Genomic DNA, 24,124 nt, shown 5'->3' on the forward strand with positions numbered 1-24,124 from the left:
GAACAGAATACCATCCCCACTGTGAAACATGGTGGTGGCTCACTGATGTTTTTGGGGGGGATGAGCTCTAAAGGCGCCAGGAATCTTGTGAAAATTTGTGGCAAGATGAATGCAGCATATTATCAGAAAATACTGGCAGACAATTTGCATTCTTCTGCAAGAAAGCTGTGCATGGGACGCTCTTGGACTTTCCAGCACAAGGCCAAGTTGACCCTCCAGTGGTTACAGCAGAAAAAGGTGAAGATTCTGGAGTGGCCAATACAGTTTACTGACCTTAATAACATCGAACCACTCTGGGGAGATCTCAAACAGCAATAAAATGCTAATTATTTACTTAAAAATCATACAATGTGATTTTCTGGATTTTTTTTCTCGATTCTGTCACACACAGTTGAAGAGTACCTATGATAAAAATGACAGACTTCTACATGCTTTGTAAGTGGGAAAACCTGCTAAATCGGCAGTGTATCAAATACTTGTTCTCCCCACTGTATATTACAAATTCTCCAAGGGTATGCACATTTTTGAGAACAACTATATTAATTTATGCACTCAATACTTGGTCATGGCTTCTTTTGCACAAATTACTGCATCAATGTGGCGTGGCATGGAGGCAATCAGCCTGTGGCACTGATGAGGGGTAATGGCAGCCCAGGTAGCTTTGATAACGGCCTACAGCTCATCTGTGTTGTTGGGTCTGGTGTATCCCATTTTCCTCTTGACAATACCCCATAGATTTTCTTGGTATACGGCTGCATTGACTCTGGACTTGATAAAACACAGTGGACCTACACCAGCCGATGACATGGCACCCCAAATCATAACTGACTGTGGAAACTTCACAATGGACTTCAAGCAACTTGGATTCTGTATCTCTCCACTCACCCAACAGACTATAGGACCTTAATTTCCAAATGAAATACAAAATTTACTTTCATCTGAAGAAAGGACTTTGGACCACTGAGCAACGGTCCAGTTCTTTTTCTCCTTCGCCCAGGTAAGACGCTTCTGACATTGTCTCTGGTTTAGGAGTGGCTTGATACTAGGAATGCAAAACTTGTAGTCCATTTCCTGGACACGTCTGTACATGGTGGCTCTCTTGATGCACCGACTCCAGCCTCAGTCCACTCCTTGTGAAGCTCCCCCAAGTTCTTGAATCGGCTTTGCTTGACAGTCCTCTCAAGGCTGCGGTCATCCCTGTTGCTTGTGCACCTTTCCTACCACTTTTCAGTTCCAGTCAACTTTCCATGAATATGCTTTGATACAGCACTCTGTGAACAGCCAGCCCTTTCAGAAATGACCTTCTGTGGCTTTCCCTCCTCTTGGAGGGTTTCAGTTAGTGTCTTCTGGACAACTGTCAAGTCTACAGTCTTCCCCATGATTGTCATTGGGTGTACTGAAGGCTCAGGGAGTTAATTAGCTGATTTGAGTTCTTCTCAGGTCAACATTTCTGTATTCAAAATGTTTTATTCTAATATTTTGAGATACTGGATTCTTCATATTTCTAGCCTTCTAGCCCGTGTTCTAATCTTGACAATCAACATGGCTACTGCATATGTAGAATGTTGATAATGATGGGAATGACGCAACCAAGTGACGGAGGTGCCATATAATAATAGGATTTCTTTTTTCCAATCATACCATTTGAAGTATCTCAATCTTCTTGGTGAATTAAAATAAACACACTATATGACTCATCAGGGAATGACATGAAAATTACCAAGACACTCATGTTGTATGCAGCTCTCTGTCTCACCATTCATATCAAGGTTTTTCTCTTGCTGTAACGAAGTGGACCCTCATATTCTGATTTTCTGGACAGATTGGATAGGAGACAGTGGGCCGGTGTGCTGTGGTCTCTATCTTTCCCTAAAACAAAGTCATCCCTCCATGTTCTTCTCTGCCCTGGGCATGTTGAAAAACTGCGTCTGTTGTGCATCTGTTACACTTTTTATTTTGAGGATAACTAGGTTGTTGACCCAAATCTGTGTAGCTTTGAAAGAAGCAAAGGGGAACACTAACTGCCACCAGATTGCCTTTAAAGCCTGAAGGTTGTCAGACATGCATGACTGTGAACAGGACCATTCACTGTGCAGTACAGTGTGCTGGACTTAAATAACTTTATTATTATTGTGTCTGCCATTTTGGTCTTGATGTGTTCTTCCCCATTATAGACTGATTTGGGGGGAGAAAATACAATGATGAGTTAAATCAGATTGAACATATTAGAATACTGTAAATTCACTAGTGCATTAAATAATCCAGAGAGGTAATTAATACCCAAGCTAAACTATGTTAAATCATTGCTTTTAAGAACTTTGAAGAAGTGTTACTCCTCAACAAATACCAGATTTTGTACAGGCACTTTTAAGGTATAATGTGAATAAAAGTGCCCTGCTTCTCTAGTGAAGCAAATTAGATTCAGTTAGCAGGGAATGAATGAATGGATGGCGGTAATGTTCTCTCGCTCTCTCTCTCGCTCTCTGTCTGCCATCCCTGCAATCCGTGCAGCTCTCTTTATTAGTCAGCTAATTGTTGGAAAGGTTGCTAACGGCTACAGCAGATGCTGCTGTTTTCAGCAGAATAACTGCTTCTGGGTGATCTGCTGGTAGGAGACTAGTTTCTCATAACATACTAGCTGGCCAGCACATGCCCACTGCTTTTCTCCTACCCTCTTTGAGTTGCCATTTCTGAGGGGGTTTTGATTCATAATGCAAGTATACGTGTATGCTAATTCCCCATACTAATTTAAGCAGATTCCTGTGCTGAGCATGCCATACCAAGCATGCCTGAGATTTGAGCTTTTCTAGAGCTTCTAATGGATCTGACACAAACTGACTGAACTCTGCCAACCCTGAGGTGACCCCTATCAGTGACTATTTTCTGAGACTCGCAGGAGCCAGATGGTTAAGTTAACCAGGCACACCCTAACAGTTATGGGTCTGCAGTTATGAATTTTTCAGAGGTGAATGCCCATGCCTGGCACCCTGGGATGAAGGAGCTATGTGAAGGATGGAGAATGGGTGATGAGGCCAGGCTTTGTGGCTTCATTAGGGAAATGAAAGGGGCTGGGGAAATGGCTAACTAGCTGCTAGTGCCAGGACAGTGCTGGCTCTGTGTCCTCTCAGTCTTCACTTTCAAAGGCGCAGCCTGCCTTTTGTGGTCCACCCTCCAACCGCCACAGTCCATGACAGGCCCTCAGCTACCAGGCTCCCCCAGCGCTAGCTCTGTTTCTTTTGTGTTTTGTTTCCTCCTGTTTAGGATATATTCTGGCACGTATGTATTCTCACAAAGAAATGTTTGAGGTAAAGTTAGTCGTTATGTTTCTGACTGCTGCCAACCTTAATCTAAATATATCTGTAGTCTAAACTACTACTGTTATCTGAGTAGCACATAAAACAAATGCATTTATTTAGTGATCATTGTGGATATTCTGGGAACAAACTTGCTGCCATTCTCTATAAAAAGTTGGGTCAAACGGTTCATGTTCGTAGATGATGACTAATGCTGAGTTTCTCTGGGTTGACATTATATGGTGTTGGTTGTTGTCACCGGTACATGTTGCATCATCTACTGTCTTGCCCTATTTTCCATTAGCTGCTAGAGTTGCTGGTCATCAGGGCATTGACCTTTTACCCACCTGTGAGACTTCTGCAACAATCACCCTCTCATGGCAATAACGCAGTTCTTGCATAGATGGAAAATGATAGCAGAGATGGAAATAGATAAAAGAATCCCTGTGGATGTGGGTGTGTGGATGTATGAACATTGTTTTATGAACATGCTTTTTCATCTAAGTGATTAAACCAGACATCTGTTGACAATGAGTGACTCAACACTTCAGCTTTTGATTTTTACGAGAGTGAAAGATCCAGTGTAGCTGTGGGCTGCAGTGTGGACTGTGACAAGTCTGGTCAGTTCAACTGTTTATTCAGAGTGGACTGTGACAAGTCTGGTCAGTTCGACTGTTGGTTTATTCAGAGTGGACTGTGACAAGTCTGGTCATTTCGTCTGTTGGTTTATTCAGAGTGGACTGTGACAAGTCTGGTCAGTTCGTCTGTTGGTTTATTCAGAGTGGACTGTGACAAGTCTGGTCAGTTCGACTGTTGGTTTATTCAGAGTGGACTGTGACAAGTCTGGTCATTTCGTCTGTTGGTTTATTCAGAGTGGACTGTGACAAGTCTGGTCAGTTCGTCTGTTGGTTTATTCAGAGTGGACTGTGACAAGTCTGGTCAGTTCGTCTGTTGGTTTATTCAGAATGGACTGTGACAAGTCTGGTCAGTTCGTCTGTTGGTTTATTCAGAGTGGACTGTGACAAGTCTGGTCAGTTCGTCTGTTGGTTTATTCAGAGTGGACTGTGACAAGTCTGGTCAGTTCGTCTGGTGGTTTATTCAGAGTGGACTGTGACAAGTCTGGTCAGTCCGACTGTTGGTTTATTCAGAGGGTTGTTGACCTGTTCACATTGGTTTAATATCCTTTGCATGTAATGATTGCCAATCTTCCCTGCTGATGCTCTGCCTGGCCTGTACTGCAGCCATATTCAGTTCCTGTTTGTTTCAGGCCTTATAGCCTTCAGTTTTGTCCTTACATGTGAAATGCATGCTCATATGAATTCAGATGGTTTACTTGACCAGTCAATGTTCCACTTTTTGTTCCTGAAAAACATGTTGGTAGCAATGGAAGTATGATTGGGGTTATTGTCCTGCTGCATGATGAAGCACCGTCAAATGTGTTTAGATGAATTTGGTTGGGGGGCACGTCATCTAATTTGAGCATGAAACTTCATCTGAGTTTGTGACCACACATTCAAACCGAACGGGAACCTACGTCCAAAGGACTAGAAGTTGTGAATTTCAAAAATACTATTTATGCTGCTAGCTGCTATGAAACATAAATGAAAACAAGAAACCAGGCAAGCCTAGTTCAGCCGGTCCGCAATAGAAAGTGTTGCCATCTTGAGACTGAAAGCAAGGTTGCCCATGTGAAAGGCTGTGTCATTAACCACTACACCACAAAGCTGTACATTTGCTGAGTATCAATATAGCCTCTTGTGTCAATATAGCTACCGGGCATCTGTATATCCTGAACATATCCTCTTTTGCCACTGGCCATTTTAATAGTTAACTGGCCATTCGTGAATTTCATTGATACAGTTTTACTAAGTTACTAAGTTTACCTCCAACACAAATAGCGTCTATGTATGCCGTTTGCCACTGTCCGTTTTAACAGCATATTAGCCAGTAATAAGCTTTACCGGTATCTACTAACTTACTGGTTAGTTCTTAATAGTCATAAGAATTGAGCAATTGCTAGCGAGTCTGCCAAAGCTATTTCATTTCATGGCATAAGAACTTATTTTTTTCTTTCATGGCAAAACAACATACTTTTTTCTTTCATTCATGAATGACATTTATACAATAACAATCAATAAAGGCGCTGATAACTAACTTTTTCATCAAGTGAAAAGATGAGAGAATCGTGATATCTATCAGAAATACTACTAATTTCCTAGGAATAATCAAAATAATTGAGCAATTGCTAGCGAGACTGAAGGTGAACTATTCCATGCCAGAAACATTCGCAATATAACCGTATACAGTTTAAGTTAAAGCTTGCTATAAAGTAACTAATGTATGTTGTAGCCAGCAAATGTGTTTGTCTATCCTGACCCAAAACATATGCACGGATGCGTACTTCGAAAATCCACCAGAAACTTTTATTTCAGGCATACGATAATATAGATTCTGAAGGCTTTAGCCAGTGAAGGTTTCGTCTAGACAGAATAATTCATAATGCGTACTTTGCTTCGCCTGCGAGCAGATACGAACTCGTAACCTATAGTTTATAGGTCCGCTTCTCTAACCTCTACGTTATTTAACAAGGGTCGGTCACATTCGTACTTCTTGGCCGGCTCCGCTTACGCGGTCCTACAAAAATCAGTCAACATGTAATCAATAACTGCATATGGTTGTAATCAATAATCAGTTGCTGCATATGGTTGATATTACTAGCTGGTTAGCTTGCCGATTAACTGGGATTCAAGCTTCTAGGTAGCATTTGGTCAACAGTAACAGTGTATGAATGCAAACGCAAAGCCTAGAAGGACCTAGATGCTGAGGAGGTTAGGAAGGAAGGTGTTCAATCTCAGGGTCCTGTACTATATGATTAGCTCGAATGGTATTATAGTGTTGGATGCTGAGCTTTAGTTTTTTGATTAACAGCATTCCCGCATCAGTGTTGGTTTTGTCCAGGTGGGTAACAGCTATGTGGATTACATCATCTGTGGATCTGTTAAGGGCGGAGTGGTTCCACAGTGCCTTGTGAATGTAAAACCCTTTTAGAATCCTAATTATGTCAGCTGTGTAGCGTGTGATCACAGTTTTCTGGAACAACAAGTACTTTCATGTATGGTTCCATGTTACATGATACTGAACCCTGCAACATCGGAAGAGCATCAGAGCTAGCCTAACAGGATTCAGTGTTAGCTCTATCTTTATGCTTTGATGGCATTTTGGAAGCCATAGCATTTTACGAATTTCTGGCGTTTCTTGAAAGTGTCAAATCTAGTCTTCACAGGCTTCTGTTTGGGGTATGATCACGGTAGGGACAATATTTGGTGACTGTTGTGGTAAACACTTTCTGATGTCGGATGAATCCCGGGAACCTAATCTTAGTCTTTCTTTGGCTGATTAGTCTTGTAGTTTAGCATCCACTTTATCCAACATCATCCATGTTTAGCATGTCACTGGTACTTACTGTTTTGGTTTTTGCCTGTAGGCAAGAAATGGGAGAATGGATTTATGGTCTGAACTGCTAAAGTGTAGGCAGGGAGGGCCTTGTAGGGGTTATTGTGATGTAGAGTTTGGTCACATCTTCTCGCTGACTTGTTGTATACAGTACATTTTCCCGACAATAAAAATTCCTGCAGATGATGCGACCGCCCCACCTCAGATGGTTCTTGGAGCCCCCACATATTGTTCTTGACAAAGAGAAAAGCCCCTCCCACTTACCCAAGTCTGCCATTTAGTCAATGCTGAGAAAAAAAACGCAAAATATGTTTTTGTCCTTGTTAAGACATGACTCTGTTGAGAAGAGAATACACATCTTGTGGTATTTTATATTTAAGAACATAATTTCTGACTATTCTGTGGTCAATAACACCATAGATATCTGTGGTTAATATTGAATACATCCCTAAGTTAAGTAATATATAGTATCTGTTTAAAAATGTAAATATGTTTCAGACACCAAAGTTGACACATCATGTCAATGACCAGTAGGTGTTCTTTAAGGGAAACCATTACTCTGGTCATGATGACCAGCAGAGAGGCAGGTATAGCAGGCAGCTGCTCTGTGCTGCTCACTGTGGGATACAGAGGGCCCAGAGACCACGGGATGCTGCTGTGACCACAGATCCTTTGCTAGCAGCCTGAAACACGCCCTCTATTAAAAATAAACAGAGGCGAAAACTTCTGTCAAGATCATCCCTTGGTCTGAAATATGGCTTCTAAAAATGCATATGATGACATTAACCTCACTGTGGAAAATAGTGTGCTGCTGTCAGTATACTTACCAAATAGATGTGATCTCATTTGATGTTAGGCTAAAAATAACATGATTATTGACATTTCAATCATTCCTTTGTTCCTTTGAGAGAGGATTTCATTTCTGAATATTATGGAGTAGTTGTGGAAATAGAACAGTTGGACAAAAAGAACTGTGGCAAATTAAACAAGTTGTCAGGCTATTTTAGAAATTCTACAGAAATTACCTTTAAATGATTATACACCTTGACCTATAACATCCAAAATATCTTATTTGGAGTGTTTGTTTCTGAACTTACAAACGCTCGGTTTGTATTTGTGTTGTCTCAAAAAGGCTCTATTGGGCTGAGACATGGAGACTCAAATAATAGGGATATTTGATAAAGGGATGTACCCAATGAGCAACAATGTGGAGATGCAATGTGGAGATGTCATTTCTGATGTTTTTTATGTCGTTCGTCACTAGTGTGCAAACTGCACCCGGTAACAGCAATACATTTGAGGACGTTTGTTTCCTAATTCACAGATTGCACTTTAGTAACTTGGTCACATGTATGGGACAAATTACTTTTAAACAGGGGCTAATTATTGTTTAGTCTGAATTACACTAATTCAGACTAGGCACATCTACCCCCTCTTTAAGGGCGTAGCTAGTCTTCTTGCTTGCACAGATGACATTTGCTAATTAAGTAGCTGGAAAGCAGGGCATTTTCCTCACTGTATTGTTATTCCCTGAAATTAAATGATGACAGAAACGTTCACCTCACAGGGCCAACTTAGTATTGAAGCTGTTCCAGGCTTGTGTGTGCTAACCTGGGGATGAGGTTAACTTTCTATTATCTGTGGACCTCCAACCAGTTACATACATTTCATGTTTTAATTTGTTTTATTCCCAATTATCCTCTGCTGTCATGTGTTGTTGACAAAACTAAATAAGAAGATGACTTCCAAAGAGTGACATAAACCCATCCAAGGTGCCAGACTGCAACAATTTGGACATTTTTTATGACTTTCAAGTAACATTTTTATTACTTCGAATAGGTGCCAAGTGCACATTAGGCATAAAAAGGCAATAAAAACACAATATTTTTAGCAGGTAAAATCTAAAATTAACTAGTTTATTACAGATATTTGAAATTGCCATGAAATTGAATGTGCAAAAAATTGCATCTGCCATTGCGATTGTGTAGGCTTCATTATGTTTGCTGTTAGATTAATACATATCTACTAGCACTGGGTATTGCAGTCAAAGTATATTACTTTGCAGATTTTTTTTTTTAAGTTTCCATTTAGCTACTTGGGGAATTTATCCCTTTTTACATAAACTGGTGGGATAGAATGTGCTAATTGCATTGATTTAGCATTTGTAATGACTGCAAAATTACCTTAGAAAATGTGAATGCTTGACACTGCCAAAATAATTGTTGTGACAAAATCACAGCTGGTGCCACCTACTGAGAAATATTTTGGCGCAAACTTTTGGTCTAGAGCTCTGCCATCGATGTTGGGACACTGATGAATTGAATGATGCAGTTCATGTTCCAGGCATATAACAAGCATACGGTTCTATTGAACAAATCCTTATGTCAAGATACTTAGGAACATAGAAAAACTGTATTTGAGAAGTAGTACATTTTACCAAATGCATGTGCCATACTGTGAAATTAAGCAATCTCCTCCATTTATTTAAATTAAATTCTGAAAACTCCAAACATCACATCTTGTGTCTGGGTAGCACTTCATTCTCAAGTTGTTGTCAATGCTTGTTCCTTTGTAGTAGCTGCTGGAGGGTGTAATTAGCCTCTTCACCATTGATCATTTTTACTCACGCTGCTTTAGGACACTTGTGCAAATGGTGGAGTCGTGCAAGACTGTGCAAATGGAATCGGGAATGAGGTGATTCAAGATTTAGACATTTTGTCTTTCTACTGCTGGTGGAACAACACACAAACCCTGAACACTAAAATAGGATCTGACTTGCAAGTTCTGAATATGGAGAACATTTTTGTTTATGCAAGTATTGTAAATTTTAAAAGCAATTGATGAACTTGTTTCTAAGCTTTTAAATGATCTCAAACATTTATTTTTTGTTGTGATAAAGACTTTAATGTCTGCTATGGTGGTGTATGTAAAATTGTCAACTTCACACTCTCATCTCTTAAAATGGTTTGACAGTCAGGTCCAAAAAGTATTTGTTCAAATCAATGGGTTTTCAGGTATAAGGCCTGAAACCTAATGACAAACCATTCACCAACCATTTCCCCCCCAACATACATGTTCTTCTTAGTCTAGAAAATTCAGGAAATAAGCTAGTGTTCTTTATGCCACAATGATAGGCCTAATAAGAGGATGGTTTTTCACTCATTTCTGTTATTAGCATACACTTTTTAAATCTTGCCACTTTTTTTCTATAGTCTATTGATATTTTTATTAGTCCCCTAATATATAATTTTGGATATTTTCTCTCTGCATTGTGAGACTTTTCCCCCCAATTTCTCATTGGCCTCAGGACAAACCTTTGTACCATTGTCACACTGTTTTACCAATCAGAAAGTCACAAAGGTCAACTTGTGTGAGGGCACACTCACAAACCTTGTGACTTCAGATCTTTAAACCAGTGCACCATTTGGGAGGCTTCAGATTGTCTGGAGATGCCCAGTGAATGTCTTAGGCCTCAAACTCTGGTGATGGAGGAACTACATAAGGAGCCTCTATCAGATCTATTTGCAGCCTTTGAGAAACTGTATGCCGCACTTTGAGATGGCTAACAGAGGCTTTCACCGCTACATCTGCATTCACAACTTTGCTCAAGTTGTTTGCCGGCTTGTTCAGTATATTGATTATACTAGTGCTATTTGGTCATGATTGAATGGTGAATATTTGGCACTAATTATGATTGTGGCTTTCCCATTTGCCCAAACGGATTATTAAATTTTCTGGTTAATCACTCAGTCTGATGTGTGCTGGTCTCACTAGCATGTGGGTGCAAACCCACCCACCACCCCTGCCTCTGTTTTTTTGTTGTTGTGAGGGATTGTTACAGCATACCTTGCTCATTGCCTATGTGGATTGCTATCAATGATATTATGGGTTGATATTGTTATTAGCGGTATTGTATACACAATCATGTGATGGCAGTGAGTTACTCCAGAGGAGCATAACCTAATGCCAAGACATCTAAAAGTATAGTTGCACATAAGTATAGTTCTCGAATAAATGGTTAAACTAATACGTGGCCTTTCCTATCTGATCTATCTTTTGATGGGTGCCTCAAAATTGTACCATCAAGGCCAGATGACATGTGTTGAGGTATGCAATCCTTACTTTAAGTTTCTCTGGATAAGAGCATCAGTTATTGACTTAAATCTAAATGTTCACTTCTGTTATTAATCCTTAACATGGACATTTTAAAAACAATATTTTGAGACTTTGATCTAAACCCTTTTCTGTCACAGTGTAGTCACCATCAAACAAACGGATTGGTTCTTGGACAGTTTAGGCAGTGTCTGCCCAGTATACAGGTCGACAACAGTACTGAGTGGATGAAGCTTTATCTTGTGTTCATGAGATGATCAGGTAGGCCGAGCAGACCTTGAGTTTCAACAGGGGTTTCCTTCGCTCTCTAACAGAACTTGTCACTGAAATGATGTACAGTACTGTCGGTCCATCGAAGCAGAAAACCTTTCAAACCCCCTAATTCCCCACAAAGCCTCCCAGAACTTTTCTGGTCATGCCCCGATCAGCAGATGCCCTGTTAGACAACCACAGAATATTTTTTATATCTGGCCTTTAGACAGAATTAAAACATCCTCAACAGTGCAGGCGTAAGTAATACCATTAAATAAAATAACTAAATAAAAATATAAGAAGAAATAACTAAATAATGGAATAGATAAGTGGCAATAGTGTCAGCCTAGCATTAGCCACAAGCAACGTTAATGTTATTTCCTCTAGTGCAATAGTGCATTATGAAATAATGAACAATGATGAATAATACTACTGACCCTGCCTCATGGTACCTGGCTGTTGGTTTCAAATCAAACCACCATCGACAATGGGTACATTTTTCAATCTTGGCCATTCTGGATGAAAGAAATAATATGTGGGTCCAGCCTTTTTTTCTTAGATTAAACTCTCACAGTCTTAGGGTTTATTTTTTTCTGCTCTATTTGAAGTGGGGATGATATTATTTTGGAGAAGTGTTTCATCTCAAAAAAGCTTGCTGATTAAAATTTGTGAGGGACTGATGTATTGTGAAGGTAGTTATTGCTTCTCGTCTCTCACCCTGAATGTGTGCTTGTGTGTGTCTTGGATGTAACCTGCTCACTGACCACTGCATACAGTAGGTATTGCTGACATAAGTCAAGGCTGAAGCAGCCTGTGAGGTAATGCTCTGTGTCAGCAGCCATGTGCTTCTCTGTATGTGGAAGGTGCCAATTGTGTCTTTAACTGTTGATGCTGCTTATAAATAGTTGCATAGACCCCCTATTGCTCAAATGTTGTAAGTCAAGTTTTGCGTGCCCACAGAACCAGGTAGAGTACTGAAAATCTGTACTCAAGTAAAAGTACTGTTACTCGCCCTAAAATGTACTCAAGTAAAAGTTGAAGTACCACCTGAAAAAAACTACTCAAGTAAGAGTAAAAGAGTACTTGGTGAAAAAGTACTTGAATACTAGTTACATATTTTGTTCAAGACATTATAACGCCATAGTAACAACAAGGAAAAATTTACAAACGCAAACCGCAATTTTAATGTTTGAATAAGCATTTGTTTTCCAGAGCCCATAGCAATGCAGAACAGAAAAAAAATAAAATCCAAAAGTAAATAATACAGTATTTCTATTATTAATCTATTTTGCAAATAACATTCTTGCAAACTAAGGCCATCATACATGTTACTGGTAAAAAATTATAATAATCTTGTGTACTAATGCTCAGTACATCTTGACAATCAAATATTTGTAGTTAGTAAGTCTTGGGTGGAATTACTGACTGCATTGCAACTAAGCCACCTGGTTAGCAGCAATTGCTTTCTACAAAAATTTAACTAGCTAGACTGGGGATGTTGCTGCTTACTAAAGTGTATTACTAAAAAATTTAATTCAAGTCACGCCCAATGAAGCACTAATACAAATATTGTAGTGTTATTATATATTGTAGGTTAGCTAGAATATTACATTATCATTAAGATATATTACATGTCGTTATACTGTACTTGTTCAATGACAAAGTTGTTTCTAAAGAAAAAAAAAATAGCTATAATAATAGGATTTAGCTGGCTAAGTAGCGTGTGTCGGTTCTCTAACCTTACCTCTATGTGCTTGCGGAGTTATGATGATGAGTTTTTGAAAGCATAGATGGTTGCGTCATTGGGAATAAAAAGACAACATTTCATGATCAATCAATCAATCAAATGTATTTATAAAGCCCTTTTTACAACAGCAGTTGTCACAAAGTGCTTTTACAGAAACACCCGGCCTTAAACCCCAAGGAGCAAACAACAGTAGTGTTGAATTTCAGTGGCTAGGAAAAACTCCCTAAGAAGGCTGAAATTTAGGAGGAAACCTAGAGAGGACGCTCAGAGGGGTAATCAGTCCTCTTCTGTCTGTGCCGGAAGTGAGATATTAAGAGTCCAATTGGAATAATTAATAAATGCATGTGGGCTAAATCCAGAGTCTATTTAAATTTAGACTAGGTCAGAAGTATGACCAGATGGACTAGGACAGGGACAGCAATGGGCCCCCCAAACCAGGTTCTCCGCAGGTGTGGACCAGGAATTCATGTCCTCCTAAAGTTTAAAATGTACGTGTAGGTATGTATGGCTGGATCATTTCAGCAAGGTAAGTAGGAGCAAGTCCATGTATTGATTTATAACAGTAAAACCTTAAAATCAGCCCTAGCCCTAACAGGCAGCCAGTGTAAGGACGCTAGGACAGGAGTAATGTGTTCCATTTTTTTTGTTCTAGTTAGGATTCTTGCAGCCGTGTGCAGCACTAATTGAAGATAATTTTATTGATTTGTATGACAGTGTTTTGGTACATTCTAAGTACTGACCCTGTGTTGATCTGTTCTCTCTGGCTGTACCTTTGCTGTCAAATGCCCTTTTATATTTATGTAAAATATGATGACTTTGTTTTAAATTTAAATCGAAACATGTCGTGTAACTGTGGCCAGGGATTGGAATTTCCCTCATCAATGTCCTCCAATTGACAACTTCCCATGTCGGTGTCTGTGTCTGTCATTTAATTAGCTAAGTCTGTGCTCGCACTCCAATGCAGATTTAAAGGAGCGGGAGGGAACACCCAAACTCTCATGAAATCACAAAACGGAAAAAAGTAATTTTGGACAAACGACTGAAGACAAATGTGTTATGAAAGAGTAGATGAAATGTAACGGAGTTAAGAGTACAATTTATTAAAAAGTCAGAGTAAAGAGTACAGCCCCTAGAAAGTAACTAGAAAAGTACTTGTTCCTCTGAAACAGTACTCTTTTACTCATTTGCGTTACTTGTTACACGTTACTACCTACCCCTGCACTGTACGCATAGAGTATAGATTAAATGGCCAGTCAAATTTGCTTTGGTGAAGTCGTGTTGGTGTTGTCAACTCCCAAACGTGCGTCGTCAACTCCCAAACGTGTATGTACAGCATGTGTACGTTCGGATCCAAGTCGGTGGCGCCCAGCTACCACTCCCGACCGGGGGCGCCGTATAGTGGGGAAAAGTTAGGACAATTCCAAGGGCCCATGACAGACATGGGCCCCAAAAAAGAAGTAACAGCTGCACAGAGGGGGCCCAATTAGATTTTTTGTCATGGGGCCCAAAATTCCTGGCTGCGCCCCTGTTCCCGACCACAACTATTAAGGTCACAATGTATACAATGTTAAGCTTAATTAAAACCTAGCAAGATGCGGAATTAGCTACTGTAGTTAAGTAGCTACTCTTTCATATTGCCTCATCTTGTCTGGATAATGTCAATACTAGTGATGGCTCATTTGCAAACTAATGGGTCTTTTTGATGAACGGCTCATTTGGCTCATCAGTTTCCTTAATTTTTAAGCTGAATCTGCAGATAAGGTGAAAACATATTAATTCAATATTTTATATCCGCATTGCAGGATCAGTAAATAGTGGGGACAGTTAAAAACAATAAAAAACAAACAGCAGGCGATCTAACATTTACGAAGGGTAAGATGTAACCTATTTGAACATGCATTTAACACTCTACGTTTTTGCCTTTACATTGGAGATTTGTTCTTTTTTCATTGTTTTGGGGTTATTTTTATGCACTTTAAACAAAGAGCCAAATGAGCTGGCTCTTTAGGGGTGAATGGAACCAGATGAGCTGGCTCACCAAAAAGACATAGAATGCCCATCACTTCTCTAGCTACAGGTAAAGTCACATGATTGGATTTTCAGTTTGAGCTGTATTAACATAGTAATGATATTGATTTTTCACTCTTGATTCTAATTACACCTACTTTATTACAAAAGTTGATTAAATTCAGTACAAGTCCAGATTTTGCTGTGCATACCCTTCAAGTGATTTTACAACTATGTAACTATTTAAAATTTAAGATATTGGCTTTGCATTATTTGGTTGATACTTTTTCTAACAACCTAACTGTTAAGGTTGCAGAATAGGTTTTTTACTCAGAACAGGTCTAACAGATTTCTTCAAGCAGTTTTACATTTTGGTTGTTCACTTAATTGTAACCATGTAATTCAGAAATGGGATGTATTATTGTCATATATTTGCTTTATTTAACTATGCAAAACATACAGAAGATTGTTGGTTAAAAGTCTCCCAAAGTACAATTAGATTTCTCCTTTTGCAGGAAGAAAGCCTCAACTCTCATATAGGAATAAACATCAGTGCCTGGAGTTTGATAAACGTCATCACAACCTGATTGGAACCTGGTTCTATGGTCTATGTCTTGTCTTGATGAGAGTCAGTAATTCTGAGGCTGCTGTAGCCAATAATTATGTATGGCACTGTAAGGCTTTTGTCAAATTGATAGTAGATTCATAATGTGTTTCCGGGTGGTGGACTACCCCTTTAAGTTGAATGTGGGTGCAATGAGAGGTCTGGCTTGTCTCACTTGCATTGCTCTCTTTGATCACCTGAGGTGACCCGCTTATACTGCAGCCCTGTGACCAGCCTAATGAGGGCTCTATCTCTCTCTATCTCTCTGTCTGTCTCTCTCAATTGGTGGGTAGGTCTTTTTTCTTTAATCTTTTTCTCTTTTTCTCATGCTCTGTAACTCTCAAATGCACTGTCTGCCCCATGTTTCCAAGTTTGCACACCTCTCCCCTCCTCTCTGTTTTACTGGCTCTTTCCTTCATGCGCTGTCGCACTCTTATCCATGTGTCGGTTAATGATCCATCAATGCGAGCATATAAAATTAAACAAATATTGTATCCAGTTAACCTTTCACTGTATTCTCTCTATTGGATAACTCTTTCTGTTTCCAAACTTTCTTGATGACTTTGATACATTTGAATGATATGCACACTTCAATACTTTATTCTCATGAGAGAGAGTTTGTGTGTCTGTGTGTCTGTGTGTATGTCTGTATGTCTGTCTGTGTGTCTGTCTGTGTGTCTGTCTGTGTGTCTGTCTGTGTGTCTGTCTGTGTGTCTGTCTGTGTGTCTGTCTGTGTGTCTGTCTGTGTGTCTGTCTGTGTGGCTCTGTCAGGGGCAATGGCATAGGTTTGAACATTAGTGGGGACATTGTTTTTAACCATCCTGTATGCTGTCAATACCCTTGCCCAGTTGTTAGAAGCATAAGCAGATGTAAGCATACAGTGGACATACAATGTCTACACACCCCTGTTAAAATGCCAGGTTCTTGCGCTGTAAATTAATGATAAAAGAAAGATAAATCATGTCAGAACATTTCCACCTTAAATGCGACCTATAACGTGAACAATTAAATTTGAAAACAAACTGAAATCTTTGAGGGGGAAAATAAAAAATAAAAAGCTCACAATAACCTGGTTGCATAAGTGTGCACACCCTTAAACTAATACTTAGTTGAAACACCTTTTCATTTTATTACAGCATTCTGTCTTTTTGGGTAGGAGTCTATTAGCATGGCAGATCTTGACTTGGCAATATTTGCCCACTCTTCTTTGCAAAAGCGCTCCAAATCAGTCCGATTGCGAAGACATCTCCTGTGCACAGCCCTCTTCAGATCACCCCACAGATGTTCAATTGGATTCAAGTCTGGGCTCTGGCTGGGCTCTTGCTGGGACATTCCAAAACGTTATAGATGTGTGCTTTTGGTTGTTGTTGTGCTGAAACGTGAACTTCCTCTTTATCTTCAGCTTTCGAACGGACGCCTGAAGGTTTTGTGCCAAAATTGCCTGGTATTTGGAACTGTTCATAATACCTGACTAAGGCCCTGATTGCAGCTGAAGAAAAACAGCCCCAAAGCATGATTCTGCCACCACCATGCTTCACTGTGGGTATGGTGTTCTTTGGGTGATGTTCAGTGTTGTTTTTGCACCAAACATACCTTTTGGAATTATGTCCATAAAGTTCAACCTTGGTTTCATCAGAACATAACACATTTTCCCATGTGCTTTTGGGAAACTTGAAGTTGGTTTTTGCAAACTTCAGCCGGGCTTGGGTGTTTTTCTTTGTAAGAAAAGGCTTCCGTCTTGCCACCCTACCCCATAGCCCATTCATATGAAGAATACGGGAGATAGCACACAGCCATTACTTGCAAGAAATTCCTACAGTTCCTTTAATGTTGCTGTAGGCCTCTTGGAAGCCTCCCTGACCAGTTTTCCTCTCGTCTTTTCATACATTTTCATACATCCACTTGATGATGACTGTCTTCACTGTGTTCCGTGGTATATCTAATGCTTTGGAAATTCTTTTGTACCCTTCTCCTGACTGATATCTTTCAACAATGATAACCCTCTGATGCTTTGGAAGCTCTCTGCAGACCATGGCTTTTGCTCTGAGATGCAACAAAAAAAATGTCAGGAAAATCTTACTAGAACAGCTGAACTTTATTTGTGATTAATCAGTGTCACTTTAAATGATTGCAGGTGTGTAATGACTTCTATCTAACATGAGTTTGAATGTGATTGGTTAATTCTGAACACAGCCACATCCCCAGTTATTAGAGGGTGTGCACACTTATGCAACCAGGTTATTGTAAGGTTTTATTTTACATTTTTCCCCCTCGAAGATTTCAGTTTGATTTTCAATTGAATTTTTCACATTATACTGTAGATCAATCACATTAAAAGGGAAAAAAGTTCTGACATGATTTATCTTTGTCTCGTTTTACATCACATTTTACATCTTTTACATCACAAAAACCTGACATTTTAACAGGGGTGTGTAGACTTTTTATATCCACTGTACATGCGTGAGCACACACAAACACAGACACACACACACACACGTACACAAGATACAGTGTGTCGTTACAGTAAGAGTAGAACCTTTGAGTGATTTATTACGCTAACATGAGCTTACTTACTAGCTAGACTGATGGGCTAACTCTAACTCTTTCACTGTTAAACCATTGTAAGACCTCATCTGTGACAGTGTTCCCTCACCTTTCCTTCCTCTGCTTTGAACAAGTGGCAGTTTGTGATAAATAATAAATTCATGCATGCTGTGTAGAGAAAGTATATTACACCCAGTTGACCTACGTTTTGTATTTGCCACAAATTTTCTATGAGTATAATTATCAACTGTGTAACTTGCCATTGAACAATGTAAAGCTACTGCTACTTTGGCTTTTTGTAAAGAATGTCCTTATGTCAACCATTTCTTTTACTGCCCTTCTGAAGTTAGTTTAAACACATTGAAGTAATCAATTAGCTAAGGCTGAGATAATGTTAGTTGCTGTGACGATGTTATCAAAATATTCTCAATCACAGTTGCAGTTACTACAGCTAGCAATGGATCACTTACGTTAGCAAAACAACACATGATATAATTAGATTTAATTAAAGGTTTATTTTTCAAAAATGTTCACTGACAACCTGACAGTAGCCTACCATGATCTTAACCAGGACACTTTTCTATTTGCCTGGTACAAATGAGCTTTCGCACCTATCCAATCAGGAGGACTAAACGGGATCTTGTTTGTTAACCCCTTACCAAAAACTATCAAAAAATAATAATCCCATATTGGTGGAGATATATCCCTACAATCCCGCCTTAAATCTACCCTGTTGGTCAGGGATTACTGCTGTTCTGATTTGTTATTCTATAGGTTCACAAACTGTACAGCCTGCCTCAAATAACCTTCCTCTTTAGGCAGTACTTTTGTGGTTGTCATAGAGACATATCTTCATAACAATAAGAAATATATGAGCTGAAAATTTATTTAGGACACCTTACTGAATAAGGGGTCTGTCATTTAGTAACGCTGTGACATTTTGCTCTGAGTGTCTTGTCTGATCTTTGACCTCTCTCTCCTCCAGGTCAGTGACCGACCCACGGGATGGAAAGCGTGTTGCCCTCAAAAAGATGCCTAACGTCTTCCAGAACCTTGTCTCCTGTAAGAGGGTCTTTCGGGAACTCAAGATGCTGTGCTTCTTCAAACATGATAACGTGAGTGGATGGACGACCTCCTTTTGTTTTGGTTTCCCTCCTTTCCACCTCCCTCCCTCTTCTCTCGCTCCCTCTGTCCTTTCCTCTCTCTTCCACTTTCTCCCCTCTCTCTGTTCCCTTCTTCTCTCAGTTCCCTCTCCTCACTGCGGACGTGCCTGACCTCCTCTCCTCTCCACAGGTGCTGTCAGCTCTCGACATTCTACAGCCCCCACACATCGACTACTTTGAGGAAATGTATCCTTGACTGATGGCACTGTGTCCGTTCTACCATGGACTTACTGAGAACCCTGTTCAAGACACGTTGTTTTGCTCATGTTGTCCTTTAAGATTCCCTGTATTCATCTAACCACCATCTACCCCCACAACTGTTGTATTTTAAAGGCTCCGCTGGTGTGTTTTCTACACAGCTATGTTAGCTATCAGTAAATCTGTCTGGGTGCCAGTTGGTTCCAGAGGTGGACAGTCTTGTTTGCTGTAGATTAAAGCTGACGTTGTTGGATTGCGTGCTTTAGAATAATGTGTTGTGTCATTATAGGCTCAGCCCGTATGGAGTCAGTCCAGATCCAGGCTGTCTGAGCCATGCTTGAGATCCTAGACTGATATGTGGTATGCTACCTGCTGGTGGGCACCTATCAGAGATTTTTGAAATATGACCTCTCTTTGTTCACCTAATTTCCTATGCCAAGTCTGTGTCTCGTAGAGTTATTCAAATTGAGATTATCTTATTGACGTTATTTGGCCTCTGGGAATGAGAGTTGGGGCGTAGGATGAGATAGGAGAGGAGTCTTTACTGGTTGATTCAGTGGAAGATAAGACCATGTGGGTGTGTGTGTTTCTTCTACTGGTGGCATTAACCTTGTTCTCGTTCTCATCTTTTCCCTTGGTGTGTAAGGGGGAAAAACACAGGCAACGTACACAATGAGTGTTCTGGGCTTTAGAGGACATTTTAATAAGAGAAACGGCAGAGGGAACAGTAAAACAAACCAAAAAAACACCAACTACTGGCCAGGATACAGCATCAGGCTCTTCTTTCCTTTACCTTCATCCGCTGCCCAGAGCTGCTTGGGCCCCTTTATCGTCCCCCAACGTCTCCAAGGGGCAGCAGCTGAGCTGTGTTCAAGGGCTCCGTTTTGGAGTCCTGGGCCAGGTGGTTCTCCCTGGGGCGTTGGCCCGACACTGATGCAGGAGAGGGCGCGTTCGCGCCGCAGAAGATAGAAAACAGATTACATATAATCCTTATTAATTTAGTAGCCTATGATCTCCATGGGCTTAGGCCTATTTGTCATGTCATCTTTTGTGGTGGATTACCTCAAAGTGTGACCTTTAAATGACCAGTCATGATGTGTTCATCTTGGTTGTCAATCAAGTCACAAGGCGATCCGGTTGGCTACTCTCACAGGCATGCCCACTCCCAAAATAATCCCAACCTCCACCCTAATGTGATAAGAGACAGCTGTTCCAAGAAATAAAATAAGTGTTGACATCCTGTGATTGTCATTAGGACCAAGACACGTAGTCTGGATTGATGCGTCCACTGCTATATTCAAATGTCTCGTTCTCTGCTAGTTATTCTGCGTGTTCAGGGGAAATGGAAAGCACGAGGCTCTCCCCATCACATGTTATCTTTTCCTTGGCACCCTGGCACTAAACTGCCTAATGATTTATTTTGGCTGGAGGAGGATGAGGCAGGAGGGAGGAATGGAGTGCAACACGCTGACTTGTCCTATTTAGTTTCCTTTTGTATTTCTGTTATTGCGTTGATGGGCTTGAATTGGTGGATTGTGGCTTTTGTATCTTTCTCACTAATCTAGCATATAATTTAATCATACAAATTGCCCGCTACTCCCCAGTAGCTCCCGGTCTATCCATGCTCTTCAGTACATTTTGTAATGCTATTTTTTTTTCTTTCTTTCTCTATGGACCAACGGGGTCTTTCTTTGATTCTGTCTGGGCAGCCTTTCTAGTGAATTATTATAGAATTGTCGTTCTTTTTATAGAAAGAAACAAAACAAAGCCTCTTTGTCTTTATTAGCCGAGAGATTTATTTAACACTCTATTTTTAGCCATTACTCATATGGCAGCGTGATTTTTGGCTTTGCTCTTAATTTCGTTACATTCTTTTTGGACCTGCTTTAAAGCACACAATGCGTGCCTCTAAAGTCAGTGCATTGTAGCATCCTTTTCCTATGTGCTTCTGGTGTTACAATAAACAGCTGTCATATAAGTCTGCTCTCGCGTTACAAGGCGGGACTTGGTGAGTGTCGGGGAAGGGTGACATACTGAACTGTCAGGAAGCGGTGTCTTTGAAGTCAGGCAGGATCTCTACTCTCTTTCTCTCCTCTTTTTCATACTCCCTCTCTCACTACATGTTTTGCAAAGTGACAGAGATGAGGATGTTGGGGAGCTAAGAGGTATTACAGAGAGTGTTGTCAGCTCTGTTAATGGAAGCAACACACACTGGTTCCCTGGAAACATTCTCCCTCTCAGCAGGCAATCAGGGCCTCTTGCAAGATCTAGGAGCAGTGGGAGAAAGCTCTGGAGAGCCAGCAGGAAAACCAGGAGTAGGTACTTTGAAACGGGGCATATCATCTGAATAATTCCCCCCCCCCCCCCCTCTTTCTCACTCTCACCCTTTGATTCTTTATCTGTGCTCCTTTTTCTCCACTTTCTCTTAGCACTCTGAATCCAGTTGAACTGTTTATTTTTATATTTCTGAATGATCATTTTATTCTTGTGAGAAATGATTTGGCTTAGTGGGGTAACACTAAAGCTATGAATAAATCATCGGGCATGGTTGGCAGTATCAGTCCTTCAGGCGTAGTGGTTGGAGGGCCAGGCTTCATCTCTCTGATGTAACTATCCTGTTCGCTGTTCACCTTGGGGGGACTCGCACGCAGAAGAGCAAGTCTAACACTCAACCAGCAGATATTTTTTGATCCGCCTGCGCTTTACCAGTCCCTGACAAAACACAAGTGACATTGACCCTGGTCTCAGTTTGGGGGAAAGCATCACTGTCCTCCGCTGACCGTTATCTCCAGAAACATCTGAGCCAGCAGGGCTCCGCTCCTTCCAACGATGCTCCATGTCTTTACTGAGCCACTCCTTTCAATGTTTATTACCTCCCCCGAGCATTGTAGAAGACCAGTGAATGACTGACATAACAACAGGCTATTTATAGCCCTCAATGTGACACTGCACGGTGGTATCAGACGCTGTGGAGAGAGAGCACATTCAGGGCAACCACATGCCTGCTTTTCAGGAGGACATTAAAGGAGGTTAAGCGTTGTGACAAAAGGACTTGGTGGGAGGTTAGGAAATTCTTAGCGTTGTTGTCCACTGCTTTTCTATTACCTCGAAATCCCTATAAATACCCTGTGAGAAATGTGTGATATGTCTTAAAGACATACCCATTCAAAAGGTTGGCGTCTAATCTGTAAATGCCGTTCAACTCTGTGGTTGTCTGGTGTGTTTGAGGCTCGAGTCCCATCCACGTGTCACCTATGGTGAGTAATCAGGAAGTAACTGTACCTATTTTTGTATTAGAGGGCAGAGCAGCAACATGATCGTCCATCTGACATCTCATTTCATCGAAAAAACCTTGCGAACCAATCGCTGTTTGTGACGACAACCGATTCTATCCTGTCGAAACAAGACCGAGCCAGACAGACCCGTCTCCGGACTGCCTTCAGTACACCTAAACCTTATTTTCACTGGTATTGTCATTGGCAGTGATACATCCGAGTCCGGGTGAGTGGCGGGTTCTTTTGTGGGAGCTTGACTGTTTCGATGGGACGATCGTATGACTCCTTTGAGGTCTCCGCTGATGTTGCTTGCCGGCATGTACGTGGGAGAGAAATGGCGAGGTGTTTCTGTGCGCGTGCCTATGCGGGTGTTCCGTAAGCTGGCAGGGGATCCACCTTGGTCTCTCTGTCAGAACGGCAATATTAATGTCATCTCCGCGGACCTACACATTGGTCGTTATGTAGGGGGGTTAAACGGGGAGCATAATAAAGTTAATACACCCTTCTGCCCCCAACACACAGCCTGGCCGGCACAGCCTGATAATGATTAAACTGCTGCTGACACAGAAAGACATGATGATTGCAGTCTGATGCATCACTCCCGTAGCGAGGTGCACTCACAGGCAATTAGAAGACATGGAAATATGGATGTAGAAAGGTGTTTCAGGTTCCAACACTTGTTTTGGTTATGGTCGACATTTAAAACGGATGGCAGAGGACGACTTCGTCACAAAACTAAGCGTTTGGTTTCGCCTGACCTCGCCAGGCTGGCTCGTGTGTTTGCATGAGCCCTTTGACTCTTCCTCCCCTCTTCTCTTTCCCGGGGGTGGGAAGACACCCTGACGTGACAGTCCCACAGTGCCTTGTTGCCACTTCCCACATCTCGGATGTGTTGGTTGGCATAGTAACAGGTAACCAGAGCACTCTGGGAGTGGTTTCAGAGCCAGGTCACATGGTTAAAAAGGGAAATGAAGGCTCACAGTTGGCCAGACTAGGGATGCTGGAGCCTACATTGTCTTACCATATATCCTAATACTTCATTGTAGAAACAGTTAGTTAGACCACAGACATCTGGCCTTCATATGTTTCGTTATCTCTCCATTCCCTTAGTAGAATTCTTTAGCAGAAGAGCTACTTAAATAAAACTAGTAAACTTCTATTTCTTACTTTCAAATAGGCACATTCAAAAAATACTGTAATATGTTTTCATTTCAAAATACCTGGTAAAATTCAGCTTAAATAAAACAACTGTAAAGCGTTACAGTCAATGTTTCATGCTATTTAGTTTTTTCTTTCATTTTTATTTTCAACAACGTAATAAAGAAACAACAAAATTGGATCTTCACCATTCATGTCTATGATTAAAGGGGCAACATGTAAAATGAAGCCCCCTTTTGGAATGTTGGCAAACTGCAATGATTCCATGCTGTATGCAAACAACTCTGAGGGTCACTCAAGCTTAAATGTTTTTCTTT

General features: G+C 40.7%; 1 protein-coding gene across 2 annotated transcripts in view; it reads left to right on the forward strand.

The window, feature by feature from the left end:
* Window positions 1-24,124, forward strand: part of nlk2 (nemo-like kinase, type 2) — a 106,552-nt gene that overhangs the window by 57,613 nt on the left and 24,815 nt on the right. For both annotated transcript variants that reach the window (XM_010876297.5, XM_010876208.5), the window contains exons 2-3: window positions 18,999-19,128; window positions 19,307-19,362. In XM_010876297.5, the coding sequence (XP_010874599.2) occupies window positions 18,999-19,128; window positions 19,307-19,362 (186 nt within the window). The remainder of the gene's footprint in view (window positions 1-18,998; window positions 19,129-19,306; window positions 19,363-24,124) is intronic.

Source organism: Esox lucius, chromosome 1 (assembly GCF_011004845.1).
Source record: "Esox lucius isolate fEsoLuc1 chromosome 1, fEsoLuc1.pri, whole genome shotgun sequence".
In the NCBI taxonomy this organism is placed as follows: Eukaryota; Metazoa; Chordata; class Actinopteri; order Esociformes; family Esocidae; genus Esox; species Esox lucius.